This window comes from Gorilla gorilla, chromosome 6 (genome assembly GCF_029281585.2).
Source record: "Gorilla gorilla gorilla isolate KB3781 chromosome 6, NHGRI_mGorGor1-v2.1_pri, whole genome shotgun sequence".
Lineage (NCBI taxonomy): Eukaryota > Metazoa > Chordata > Mammalia > Primates > Hominidae > Gorilla > Gorilla gorilla.
Genome location: NC_073230.2, coordinates 89,560,297 through 89,573,911, shown reverse-complemented (window position 1 = coordinate 89,573,911; position 13,615 = coordinate 89,560,297). Strand labels below are relative to the sequence as shown.

Here is a 13,615-nt window from a genome sequence, read left to right as displayed (position 1 = left end):
CACATCTCATCCTCATAGTAGCCAGATGAGGACCACTGTGGGCCCATTTCACAGATGAAGCTTTGAGTACCTGCAAAATCTGGGATATAAAACTGGGATGTGAGGCTTTAAACCCTTTATGTCTGCCACCTGCTGCCTCTGAGTCTGATACTCGGGCACCAGCACAGGGGTCAGCCCAAGACCATGATCAGCTCTGCCAGTGCTTGCATGCACAGTCCCAGCAGGCTCTCCTCTTGGCAGACACAGCCCACACCAGGCACACAGCTCAGAAAGTGGAGTACACTCACCCAATCAACTGGATGCCCTTGTGCAGGCACCAACATGCTCAACTGTCCACGGCAGACCTGCCCAGACATAAAGTGGGAGGAGGGATGAAGACTCAGTATTACACACACACACCTCCTAACCCAGCCAGAAATAAGGGCATTGAGTACCATTCCCCACCCACAGGTGGGCTTTATTTGTTTGGACAAAGTATACTTTTAAATTAACAACATTTTGAAATTGGGAGACTTCACATAAAAATGCAATTTCCAGCCAGGTGCAGTGGCTCATATCTGTAATCCCAGCACTTTGGGAGGCAAAGGCAGGAGGATTGCTTGAGCCCAGGAGTTTGAGACCAGCCTGGGCAACTTAGCAAGACCCTGTATCTACAAAAACTAAAAAAATGGCTGGGCGCAATGGCTCACACATGTAATCCCAGTACTTTGGGAGGCCGAGGCAGGCAGATCATCTGAAGTCAGGAGTTTGAAACCAGCCTGGCCAACATGGCGAAACCCCATCTCTACTGAAAATACAAAAATTAGCTAGGTGTGGTGGTGGGCACCTGTAATCCCAGCTACTTAGGAGGCTGAGGTGCGATAATCGCTTGAACCCAGCAGGCAGAGGTTGCAGTGGGCCAAGATTGCACCACCACACTCCAGCCTGGGTGACAGAGCAAGACTCCGTCTCAAAAAAATTTTTTTAAATAAATAAGTAACAAAAATTAGCCAGGTGTGGTGGTGCCTGTGGTCTCAGCTACTCAGGAGGCTGAGGCAGGCAGATCACTTAAGCCCAGGAGTTCAAGGCTGCAGTGAGCTATGATTGTGCCACCGTACTCCAGCCTGGGTGACAGAGCCAGACCCTGTTGAAAGAAAGAGAGAGAGAGAAAGAGGAAGGAAGGAAAGAAGGGAGGGAGGGAGGAGAGGTTAGAGATGGCAGAGAAGAAAACCACATGTCACCAAGGGTTAACCTGCTTTGCTATTCTTGGCAGAGAGTTTGCTGCTGGTCCCCAACCCTAAGGAATACCACTGGGTGAGCCAAGGCGTCACCACTGTGGACAACATGGATGACAAGGAGGAGCTGCAGATCACAGACGTGAGTGGGCGGGCAGAGCTGGCACAGGACGGGAAGAAGACTTGGGACTCTGCATGCACGGCCACTAGAACTGGGGTGGCAGTGGGGACAGGAGCCTACTTAAAGCGCCAGACAGCTGCCCAGATCTTCCCTGGAGATTTCTGGGGTTGCGATCAGCATTTTATTCCAAGCCCATTTTAGCAAGCCAAGTTTCTCTTTGCAGAGTCGAACTAGAATTCCATGGGGACTTCAGGGGCCATCAACCCCATGCAACTTTTCCTCCTCCCCAGCCCAGCTAGAAGTGACTCTGTCATTCTCCCAGTCCCCAACACACTCTCTGGCTCCTCTTATGACACTAAGCACTCACGACTTCTGTTAGGATTATTTGTGTACTAGGTTCTCTCTCCTCTTGGACAACAGAATCGATTCCTGATTTATCTTTGCCTTCCCCTCACCTAGTACCTGGCATGAAGCCTTAACAATAATAATAGTGCCAGGCACAGTAGCTTACACCTGTAATCCCAGTGCTTTGGAAGGCTGAGGCAGGAGAATTGCTTGAGTCCAGGAGTTTGAGACCAGCCTAGGCAACATACTAAGATCCCGTCTCTGCAAAAAAAAAAAAATTTAAATTTAAAAATTAGCTGGGTGTGATGGCACGCACCTGTTATGATAACCAGCTACTCAGAAGGCTAAAGTGGGAGGATCACTTGAGCCCAGGAGTTCTAGGCTACAATCAGCCATGATCATGCCACCGCACTCTAGCCTGGGCAACAAAGTAAGACCCTATCTCAAAAAATAAAATAAAATAACTGGCCAGGCATGGTAGCCCACAGCTGTAATCCCAGCACTTTGGGAGGCCAAGGCAGGGGGATCACTTGAGGTCAGGAGTTCAAGACCAGCCTGACCAACATGGTGAAACCCCGTCTGTACTAAAAATACAAAAAATTAGCCAGGCATGGTGGCGCATGCCTGTAATCTCAGCTACTTGGGAGGCTGAGGAAGGAGAATCACTTGAACCCAAGAGGTGGAGGTTGCAGTGAGCGGAGATTGTGCCACTGCATTCCAGCCTGGGCGACAGAGGGAGGACTCCATCTATAAATAAATTAATTAAACAAAATTAGCCAGGTGTGGTGGCACACACCTGTTATCCCAGGTACTTGGGAGGCTAAAGTGGGAGGATCACTTGAGCCCAGGAGTTCTAGACTGCAGTGAGCCATGATCGTGCCACTGCACTCTACCCTGGGCAAAAAAGTAAGACCCTATCTCAAAAAATAATAAAATAACAATACTAATACCTCCCTTTCTTGAGCACTTACTGTGTGCCAAGCACTGGACTAAACATTGTCACATCATTCTGATCTATCCTTATCATCATCATTTTGCAGATGACGAAACAGAAGCCAGAGAGGTTACTGTAAATAAATAAAATGACTATATTGCAGAACATCTGATCTGGGCCCCTTGGAGGAAAACAGAACTCTCCCTGTTCAGGGGATGTCCAACTCCAGCGTCCATGCCCTGCCGCAGTGGCCCTTCGGCATGGCCCCAGTGTGGCAGTCCCATGGCCTCCACTATGTGGAATGAGAGGCCAGGAGTCACATGACTTTGTCTCTGTTGCTTTGCAGGAAGCCTTTGACGTACTGGGCTTCAGCGCCGAGGAGAAGATGGCCGTGTATAAGCTGACGGGAGGTATCATGCACTTTGGGAACATGAAGTTCAAGCAGAAGCCCAGAGACGAGCAAGCTGAAGTGGACACCACTGAGGGTGGGTGCTGGGGCTTGGGCTGCTCGGGGACAAGGTGGCCAGTGCAGGGAGTTCCCTGCTTTCCAGGGCTTTGTGACCATTTCAGGGACATGCCAGCTCTATGTGGCTGCAAACCATGCATGTTCAGACATTGATATTTTCAGAAAGGCACAATTGAGTCAAGACATTATTTTGGTTTTTTGTTGTCGTTGTTGTTTTCATTTGTATTTATTTTTTGAGACAGGGTCTTGGTTTGTTGCCTAGGTGGGAGCGCAGTGGTGCAGTCACGCAATCATGGCTCACTGCAGCCTCAACCTTGTAGGCTCAAATGATCCTCCTGCCTCAAACCTTCTCAGTAGCTGGGACTACAGTGCACACCACCACGCCTGGCTAATTTTTTAATTTTTTGTAGAAACGGGGTCTTGCTATGTTGCCCAGGCTGGTCTCAAACTCCTGGCCTCAAGTGATCCTCCTACCTTAACCTCCCAAAGTGCTGGAATTGCAGGCATGAGCCACTGTGCCCAGCTGCCACCTGACCTTGAGCAAGTGTAGAAACTACCACATCTTTGTTTTCTCATTGGCAAAATGGGATCTCCTCCACCCTCCCTTTCACCCCCTCCGTGAACCACAATAGATGTTGCCAGGTTTCTCCCGGGCATGGCAACATCTTCCTTGCACTCACCTGCTTTTTCTGTCTCTACTCAGTGGCTGACAAAGTCGCCCATCTCATGGGTCTCAACTCTGGTGAACTGCAGAAGGGCATTACCAGGCCCCGGGTCAAAGTCGGCAATGAGTTTGTGCAAAAAGGCCAGAACATGGAACAGTGCCAAAACTCCATTGGGGCTCTGGGCAAGGCTGTCTATGACAAGATGTTCAAGTGGTTGGTGGCCAGGATTAACAAGACCTTGGACACCAAGATGCAGAGGCAGTTCTTCATTGGAGTGCTGGACATCGCTGGCTTTGAGATCTTTGAGGTGTGCCTGGCCTTGCATTTAGTTTTTGCTTTGGGGTGGCTGTCCTCCTTATATAAGCTACTTTTTTGCTTGTATAAGTTATAAAGTTCTCTTGTTTCTCACCTTGGACCTGGGGCAGACCAATCTCGGTTTGCCACTGGATCTCTGACTTTTGGACTCCAGAAATTTCCAGCTTCATTTGTATGGTGCCAAGTCATAAAGAATGGTGTGAACTTTAAGGATGGGATGAGTGGTGTGCTGAAGCCAGCCTGTACTGGCTAACAAGAGCTGATTGTGAAATTTTCAGGAACTTTGTGAGCCAGTTGACATCATGTTGATAGCTTGAAATTAGCCATGGCTTGAATATTTACACCATGGACATTGGCAAACACTATAAATCAGGGGTTTGGTTTTAAGAAGAGCTGATCAATCAGCTCACCACTAAAAAAAAAAAAAAAGCTTGTAAACCCCTTGTATTAGTCCATTTTCAAACTGCTATAAAAAAACTACCTGAGACTGGGTAATTTATAAAGAAAAAAGGCTTAATTGACTGACAGTTCTGCATGGCTGGGGAGGCCTCAGGAAACTTACGATCATGGCGAAAGGCAAAGGGGAAGCGGGCACATCTTACACGGTGGCAGGAGAAAGAGAGCAAGGGGGGAGGTGCCAAATACTTTTAAACCATCAGATCTCATGTGAACTCCCTTGCTATCATGAGAACAGCATGAAGGAAATCTGACCCTATGATCCAATGTGGGGATTACAATTGGAGATGAGATTTGGGTGGGGACATACAGCCAAACCATATCACCCCTTAAACTCCTTCATCTTACAGATGAGGAGGAGAAAAATTACAGAGAAAGAGACAAACTGCCCTCAGGCATACGGGGGTCAGATCCATAGAGCATTTCGAGTGATTTCCATCCCTGGAAAGAAAATGGTTATTTCTTCAATGATTTCTGTTCAGGCTGGGGCCGCATGCAGTGGCTTATGCCTGTAATCCCAGCACTTTGGGAGGCAAAGGTGGGGGGATCACTTGAGCCCAGGAGTTTGAGACTAGCCTGGGCAACAGGGCTAGTCTTTTTTTATCTCATCTTTTTTTATTTTTGTTTATTTATTTATTTTTGAGACAGAGTTTCACACTTTTTCCCCAGGCTGGAGTACAATGGTGCCATCTCAGCCCACTGCAACCTCCGCCTCCAGGGTTCAAGTGATTCTTCTGCCTCAGCCTCCCAAGTAGCTTGCGCCACCATGCTTGGCTAATTTTGTATTTTTAGTAGAGATGGGGTTTTACCATGATGACCAGGCTGGAGACCTCATCTCTTTAATATATATGTGTGTGTGTATATATATATATATGTGTGTGTGTGTATATATATATTATACATATATATACATATATATACATATATACACATATATTGTATGTATATATTATATATATATTATATATATTTCTGTTTACCATACAAGGCTGAAGTCTGGTTGCCTGGACTTTGGGTCTGAACGTCATACTGTGTGGCCCGAGGCATGTGTTAAACCACTTTGTGCCTCTGCCTCTGTAGGGGAGGGAACAGAGAGCTACTTCTCATAGGGTGCTGAATGGCCAGTGTTAGGCACTTAGGGCAGTGCCTGACACTAGTGGGCCCTCTGCAAAGTTTTGCTTTGCTTGTGGTCGCTTCATTCAATCCTGGGAGAGGCTCTCTGTGCCTGTGCTGACGCCCCTCTTTCTGCCCTCCTGCCGCCACAGTTCAACAGCTTTGAGCAGCTATGCATCAACTTCACCAACGAGAAGCTGCAGCAGTTCTTCAACCACCACATGTTCGTGCTGGAGCAGGAGGAGTACAAGAGGGAAGGCATCGAGTGGGTCTTCATCGACTTTGGCCTTGACCTTCAGGCCTGCATCGACCTGCTGGAAAAGGTGACTTGCTTCTCAAAGGAGGGATTGGAGAGAGGCCAGGGACAAGGGATGTCACTGGCGCATGCAGGGAGGTGGCACTTGGCTTCAGGGGAGTCAGTGACACCACCAATGACCTTCCTTGGTATGACCTCTAGCTCCCTATCTGCAAAATGGGTACTAAAGTGACTGCAATGACTACTGTTTGTTGGGCTATTGCATGCCGCCATTCATTGGATCATCACAACCTACTGCATGTGGGGGAGGGGATACTTTTATTACACCCATTTCACAGATGGGCATTGAGGCACAGAGATGGGAACATTGAGGCACAGAGAAGGGAACTTCCTTGTCCAAGGTCCCACAACCTGTGAGTGGCAGAGTCAGGCTCTGACCCAGGCAATATAATAGTTTCACCTATAACCACATCCACATGGAAGGTTTTAGCAAATGGTCCCCTTCAAGAATGTGTGTTGTGGCCAGGCATGGTGGTTCACACCTGTAATCCCAGCAGTTTGGGAGGCTGAGGTGGGTGGATCACCTGAGGTCAGGAGTTTTGAGACCAGCCTGGCCAACATGGTGAAACCTCATCTCTAATACAAAAATTAGCCAGGTGTGGTGGTGGGCACCTGTAATCCCAGCTACTCAGGAGGCTGAGGGAGGAAAATCACTTGAACGTGGAAGGCGGAGGTTGCAGTGAGCCGAGATTGTGCCACTGTACTCCAGCCTGCGCGACAGAGCGAGACTCTGTCTCAAAATAAATAAATTAAATTAAAAAAAAAAAAGCAGAGAGCACAGGTGGCATTGACTTCCCCATTTTTCAGAAGGCCAAGCTTGCCAGGGGCCACTGTTTAGGTGGTATTAGCATGTGGGGAGCTATCTGGCCCCTTCAGATCTCAGTCTTCCCTTCTGTTGGACTCGATGATTTCAGCCTCTTTCAAGTCTTAATGGCCATGGTGTTTGATGACAAGGTCATGGAGCACCAGGCACTGTTCCCAGATGTCACTGCACAGAGTCCTGCTTCCTGGATGCCCACGTGGGTGTCTGGTGCATCTCTACACTGGCCCTGGGCTCAGTACCAGTTTGTCCTCTTTTGGGTCCTGCCACCTCCTCTAACATCACCCTGTTCTCTTCCTTCCCAGCCCATGGGCATCTTCTCCATCTTGGAGGAACAGTGCGTCTTCCCCAAAGCCACCGATGCCACGTTCAAGGCAGCCCTGTACGACAACCACCTGGGCAAGTCCAGCAACTTCCTGAAGCCCAAGGGGGGCAAGAGCAAGGGGCCCGAGGTCCACTTCGAGCTCGTTCACTACGCAGGCACCGTGAGTACTGGCCTCAGGGTCCCTCTGTGTTTCAGGTCCCAGCTGGCTGCCATCACTGCCGCTGTTGTAGGTACATGCTGACACACCCCTCCAGAGACATCCCGCTTCCACTAGTGCACAACCATGGTATAACAGGGTAATCAGCCAACTGAAGTGAGCTCCGCTCACACTTCCTCATCACTTCTCCAAGGGAGATACCCATTAGGGAACAGCCATCATACCTGTCCAGGCCACACCCTGCCCAGGCCCATCAGACCTGTCTGGGCCCTTGGTTTGACAGCTGAACTTCAGTCTTGGCCAGAAATGACAACATTTGCAAAAAGAACAAAAAAGAACAAACAACAAAAATTCCACGAGCCCATTAATTACTCCCAACTGATAACCTGGCTCTCTGACAGCTCATAGCCACCAAACCAACAAGGTGACATATATAAGTGGCTTTTTCACTCATGACAAACTTAGTCCTTGGGAAGTGGGGAAATTAAGTGCAGCCAGGACTCAGGTTGCATTTGCATAATTAATAGGGGAGGTGACGTTCATCCTGCCAGCTTATAAGAATGCATTTTGTTTCCTTGGGATTTTATTATCGCTGTAAGTGCCAATGCTCCTGTTACCAATGGAGGTTGCTGAGCCTCTGTGGGTTTGACTGCCATGAAACAACAGCCTTAAGACAGAGCTGTCAGGAAAGTCATGATGGCATTGGGCATCAGGGCCAAGGCTTTAGGATACCATCAACCGTAACCATAATGCCAATTGCTTGTAAAATGGATGTGGCCGATACTTGGAGCAAACAGCAGGCTTGGGACCAAATTGCAGCTCTCCATCCCCTCTTCCCACACTGAACTGAGAAGAGTTCCTTATTTATAGCAATGGAATATTCAAAGTCAAGTGGCACCTGTGCATTTCCAAGAAGGCCCTAAAATAAGGCAGAGATGACAAATGTCTTTGTGCTGCACAGGAGATGGCAAACCCAGAAGTTCTGGCATCTCCTCTACTTACCTCACTTCTCTGTGCTCAGTGGAGGGACCTGAAAGACTCCTTCCTCCTTACCCTTGCCATGGGGACCATGTGGCAAGATGGGAAGCAGAAATTAGTGGATGTCCAAATACCTGGATATATGGAGCCCCCAGTGCTGGATGGATGGAGCCCCCTTTCCATCAGCCAATGACCCTACAGTGATGTAAGACAGTGTGCATGCTCCCCTAGCAAGGAGAGACCCTACAGTGTTTCAAGAGGGGCTGCATGCTTCCCAGCAAAGAGATTTCTTCACGTAGCTCGGGATTCTACAGCCACGGTCAGTCACAGACAGCAAACCACTGGGCAGAAGATGACCCAAGGGTCAGGGAGGGTCAGTGTGGCCAGCAGACTAAGCTGTGCAAGAGAAGGTCACACAGCCCAGGAGAGAGTAGCAGGGGAGTCTGGGTTTATGTGCAAAGCTCAGAGTTGGCGTATCCTAGATGGGCAAACTGCAAATGCCCAAGAAGGCAGATGATGGAGCCTCCAACTCAGATGGGACTTCAGGGGCATCCCAGGACACCAGGAGAGTCATGAGGACAAGAACTGGAGCCCCAGGATGTGGGGGTGAAAGTTGGTCCTGGGAGCTGAGAACAGGAGAGAGCTGTAGGAGGGGCTCTAGCTGTGGCACCTGAAAGGGAGAGGCTGAACCTCAAAGTTACCCACTGGCGTTTGCCCTCTCCAGGTGGGATATAACATCACAGGCTGGCTGGAGAAGAACAAAGACCCCCTGAATGAAACAGTGGTGGGCTTGTTCCAGAAATCGAGTGTGGCAATCCTGGCCCTTCTCTTCAAAGAAGAGGAGGCTCCAGGTAGGGTTGACCCCTTGTTGTGTCCAGTATCCCTGTGCTGATGCCCTTTAGTGGCCAAAATGGAAAGAAGGAACCAAAACTCTTTGATTCAACTCTTGTGGAATGAGTGAGTGAGTGAACCGATGGATGAATGAATGAATGAAAAGTGGCTTGAGATAGGCCATGGATGATACTGCAAAAGAGGCAAGCAGAGGCAACATGGGAGCTTCCAATGACTGAACTGATTGCTGGGCACATCTTGCCTCTAGGTGGATGGATACTGCTTTGGAAAAGTTGACACCCAGATGTTCTGTGTTTCTTTTCTGTTTCCCTCTCTCTTGTCAGAAGCAAATGCCAAACTCAGTCCTGCCTCTCTTCCAATAGAGCTCATGTGGCTCATAGAGGAATGCTCTGGTGGATGCTGCCCCATAGGGTTGTCAATTAGTGGGGCCAGAAACACCAGTCTCCCTGGTCTCACCACCAAAGTGCACCTTCTCCCATGGTCTATGGGTGCTTCTTCCTCCTCAGAAAATGGGAGCAGTTTGTCACCTTGCATCAGAAATCACAAAAGACTGCACCCTCCCAAGGAGCACAGCAACTCTTTTGACAATTACGCTGTAGCCAGCCCATTTGATCACTCCCTGGTAGATCTCATTTTCCTCACGTGAGGGTCCCCCTTATCCAGCCCTAAGATAAGCCTTTTTAAATCCAAAGAATGTGTGTGTTTTGCTGTAGAGTGCTGAATGGGGCTGCCTTTCTCCATACTGGGTACTGATGTGAAACGTGCTTGTCCCTTCCTCAGCCGGAAGCAAGAAGCAGAAGAGAGGCTCCTCCTTCATGACAGTCTCCAATTTCTACAGGGTGAGCAGGGGTGCCCCCAACCCTCCCTTTCAATGTTGGGTAGTCTGGCTGCTGCTTCACGGCCAGGGGCAGGATGATTTCATTTTTCTGTCTATGATCGCCTCTTTACCTGGAGGGGTTTGTTTCCTTCTGAAGAGGCCACAGAATCACAGGATCATTGGGCAGAAGAGACCCATTTTTGGATTTAAACCTGGAGAGTAAAGGGATTTGTGCAGCATGATCACGCAAGATAGCAATGCCCAAGAGCTTGTGTCCTAGAGTTGGCTGGCAGGTCTTGGGCTGGCCACAACTTCCATGAAGTTTGGGCATTACCTTCCAAAGTGCAGTCTACAAGGAGATGTTGCACAAAGGAAGATGTCAACACTTTTCAAGAATCAGGCTGTCCCAAGGCAGAGTGGGTCACCTCATTGGAGATATCCAAGCAGAGGAGGAGGGAGCATCCATTAGGGAAGTTAACAGTGGACAGGGCTTTGCCCACACAGACCCTATGGTTCCTCCTAGTACTGAGATTCTACAACGAACCAGCTCTGAATCTGGAGGGGCCCCACTTCTTGCAAACCACAGCCCCTTGAGCAAGTCATTGGACCTTGAGAGCAGTGCTGCCCAATGGCACTTTCTGCAATGATGAAACGTTCTCTTCTGCACTGCCCAATATGGTAGCTGCTAACCACATGTGGCTGAGTTTTAATTCAGTTTTAAGTGAATAAACTCTAAACAAATACCTCTCCTGCATGCGGGTGTCCTGCAACATCAATGCAAAGTTTCACTCACTTGTTCTTTGTCCTCCAACCCCAGGAGCAGCTGAACAAGCTGATGACCACCCTCCATAGCACCGCACCCCATTTTGTCCGCTGTATTATCCCCAATGAGTTTAAGCAATCGGGTATGTTGTGGGGTCACGGCTCCCTGCTGGAAGTCCTGAGGTTCTGTGAAGTTAGTGTTCATTCCAAATTAAGTCCACCTTTCATCACCAAGGCTGATGGGGGCAAAACAAGGCTCCGAGAGAAACCTCAACAATGGGTCATCCAAGAATCATATTCTAGCTGCTTTATAAAGCAGAATGGTACCCAGCCAGGCAGAAATCAAACTTGGGAGCTTTTGGGCATTGGCCAAATGGTGGGGGACCTGGGGCCTCTGGGACAGTGACAGGAGAAGACTGGGGATGATGGCACAGATGCTCAGCTCAGCCTCCTTGAGTGGCCAGGACTGGCCTGTCCCACTCCAGAGGAGGGACTCTCCATCTTGCACCCTCCCCCTTGGCAGGTGTGATAGACGCCCACCTGATCATGCACCAGCTAGCTTGCAATGGTGTCCTGGAAGGCATCCGTATCTGCAGGAAGGGCTTCCCAAACAGGCTGCAGTACCCGGAGTTCAAACAGAGGTGAGTGATGTCTCCCTGGGTGCAAGGCTCAGATGCCCAGGAGTTGACCAGCTGATAAGTCACATCCCACTGCAGCAGATATGATGGTGCTCTGCCAATACCACCTCACCATCAGTCACTACCTTAGTACACACTGGCCCAAATTTCAGAAGAGATTGGGCATGTTCAGGGTGGTATGGCCATAGACGCTGGCCCAAATTTCAACTGCCAGCCCCTGCATTTCTCAGCTGCTGGATGCTGCTTTGCCCCTCCTTGGCAAGCTGAAAGTCCTGGGAATTAATGCCTCCCTGGAAGGAGCCCTCAGTCAGTGACTGAGGAGAGCTGGTGTATAAATACCTCAGCTCCCTCACCCTTCTGGTGGCTAAATCTGAGACATTTTCCAGACATGCGCTCAGACAGCAGTGTGTTGGTAAATGTTAAACAAGAGCTCTTCTGGTCCAAAAAAAAACCCGATTGCTAGTGTCTGCCCATTTCCATGATGTAAATACTCCTACTGTGGCTCCCAGTGATCCCAGCAGCATTAAGCTCCAGTTGCCTGTTGCGCTAACTGCCTCCATAACGTGCCTTTTATTGGCTTTCTTCCCATTCCCCACTCTGCCACCTCCCAGATAAACTACTTGCACTTGAATTCTTATCTCAGGGTCTGCTTCTGGACGAACACTGGGGTAACTAATACCCCCACCTTAGAGATGATCTTCTACCTCCTCCAACTTCCTAGAACACAGGGCCACAGATTGATGGATCAGGAAAGGTCACTAGAGGTCACCTTATCCAAGCCCCTCTGAACTCCCCAGCTGGGGACTTGTGTGTCCAAGATCACAAAGGGGGGCTGTTCCCAGGTCATGATAAAAAACCTGTTTGCTGATGTCTGGGTCAATGCCCTTTTCTCAACTCCAAGCTCTATCAGGAAGGGATTTTGGTGTCTTCATTTCTAGAAACAGCTCCTCCCTGTACCCCCAACCCACACCAATGTCCACTCCCAAGCTGTAGCCCTTATTCCAAAGCCTCCTATTGATCTCATCTCTCTGCCTCCCAGGGGCATCTGTCAAACAAGTCTGATCTCTGTCCAAAGTCCATCTCAAAGACCAGCGGATAACCGCATGAACATGTTTTATGTGCTGTCAGCTTGGGCACGGTGATGAGTGTCAATCATCTCTCTCCTGCCAGGTACCAAGTGCTGAACCCCAACGTGATTCCCCAGGGGTTCGTGGACAACAAAAAGGCCTCAGAGCTGCTGCTTGCAGCCATTGACCTAGATGTGAATGAATACAAAATTGGACACACCAAGGTAGGGTCTGGTGGGCGGTCTCCCCCTACACACCCCCTCAGCCTTTTTCCAAGAAGGTGGGCTTTGGGGTGTGGATTCCACCTGACCACTGACCAATGGCCTACTTCGGGCAAGTCAGCCAGCTGCTGAGAGCCTCAGTTTCCTGAAAAATCAGGATTGGTCATGCCAGTCTCATAGAATTTGGGGAGATTAGAGGCAACATGCATAGAACTCAGCTCAGCTCAGAGGGGAACTCAATCAATGGTAGAATATTTCTTACAACCCTACGTTTTATTTTGTTTTGTTTGAGACAGGGTCTTCCTGGAGTGCAGTGGTGCAATCACAGCTCACTACAACCTGGAACTCCCAGGCTCAAGTGATCCTCCTGCCTCAGCCTCCCAAGTAGCTGGGACTTAAGGCATACACCATCACACCCAGCTAATTTTTTAAATTATTTGTAGAGATGGGGTCTCACTCTGTTGCCCAGGCTAGTCTCAAACTCCTGGGCTCAAGCAATCCACCTGCCTCGGCCTCCCAAAGTGCTGGGATTACAGGCATAAGCCACCACACCTGGCCTGAGCCCTGAGTGTCCAAGAATAAAAAGGGCCAATGAGAATCAAGGTCATGGATCTGGCCCGTGGGGAAGTTTGCTTGGGCAGAGCCTGGACAATGAAGCACTGTAAGCCCAGCTCTGAGCCAGCGGCTGAGATGGGACTGACTCAGACAGAGCAACCTCCTGCTCCTGACTCATGGGGCCTGAGTTGCCCTGGGTCTATCCCATTTCCTGGCCCTGCAGCATCCTGGTGGGGTTGTAAAGGCTAGCCAGGCCAGTGGTGCCAGGTGTCCTTCTATAGCCGCCCTGCCTCCCACAACAAATTGCACCCCAACATGATCGCCCCGTGACACAGGAGGTTCACAGGCTTTGCAGTCAGGAGAGTCAGCTCAAAGCCTGCCTCTGTGCCGCCTGGAGCAGATCATTTCTCTCTCCAAGTTCTCACGCATGACGCAGGCTTGGCATGGAAGCTTCCAGCATGCCTGTGCCTCTAATGCA

General features: G+C 49.5%; 1 protein-coding gene and 1 long non-coding RNA gene across 2 annotated transcripts in view; one reads left to right on the top strand and one right to left on the bottom strand.

The window, feature by feature from the left end:
- LOC129534772 (uncharacterized) overlaps positions 1-13,615 on the bottom strand; it is a 73,778-nt gene that overhangs the window by 2,264 nt on the left and 57,899 nt on the right. The gene's annotated exons all lie outside the window — the stretch shown is intronic.
- The window catches only part of MYH16 (myosin heavy chain 16), a 72,382-nt gene that overhangs the window by 15,533 nt on the left and 43,234 nt on the right, over positions 1-13,615 (top strand). Inside the window, exons 9-18 of the mRNA XM_055393164.2 lie at positions 1,253-1,356; positions 2,961-3,099; positions 3,784-4,052; positions 5,782-5,952; positions 7,071-7,250; positions 8,950-9,076; positions 9,858-9,916; positions 10,712-10,799; positions 11,180-11,297; positions 12,465-12,585. Of these exons, the coding sequence (XP_055249139.2) occupies positions 1,253-1,356; positions 2,961-3,099; positions 3,784-4,052; positions 5,782-5,952; positions 7,071-7,250; positions 8,950-9,076; positions 9,858-9,916; positions 10,712-10,799; positions 11,180-11,297; positions 12,465-12,585 (1,376 nt within the window). The remainder of the gene's footprint in view (positions 1-1,252; positions 1,357-2,960; positions 3,100-3,783; positions 4,053-5,781; positions 5,953-7,070; positions 7,251-8,949; positions 9,077-9,857; positions 9,917-10,711; positions 10,800-11,179; positions 11,298-12,464; positions 12,586-13,615) is intronic.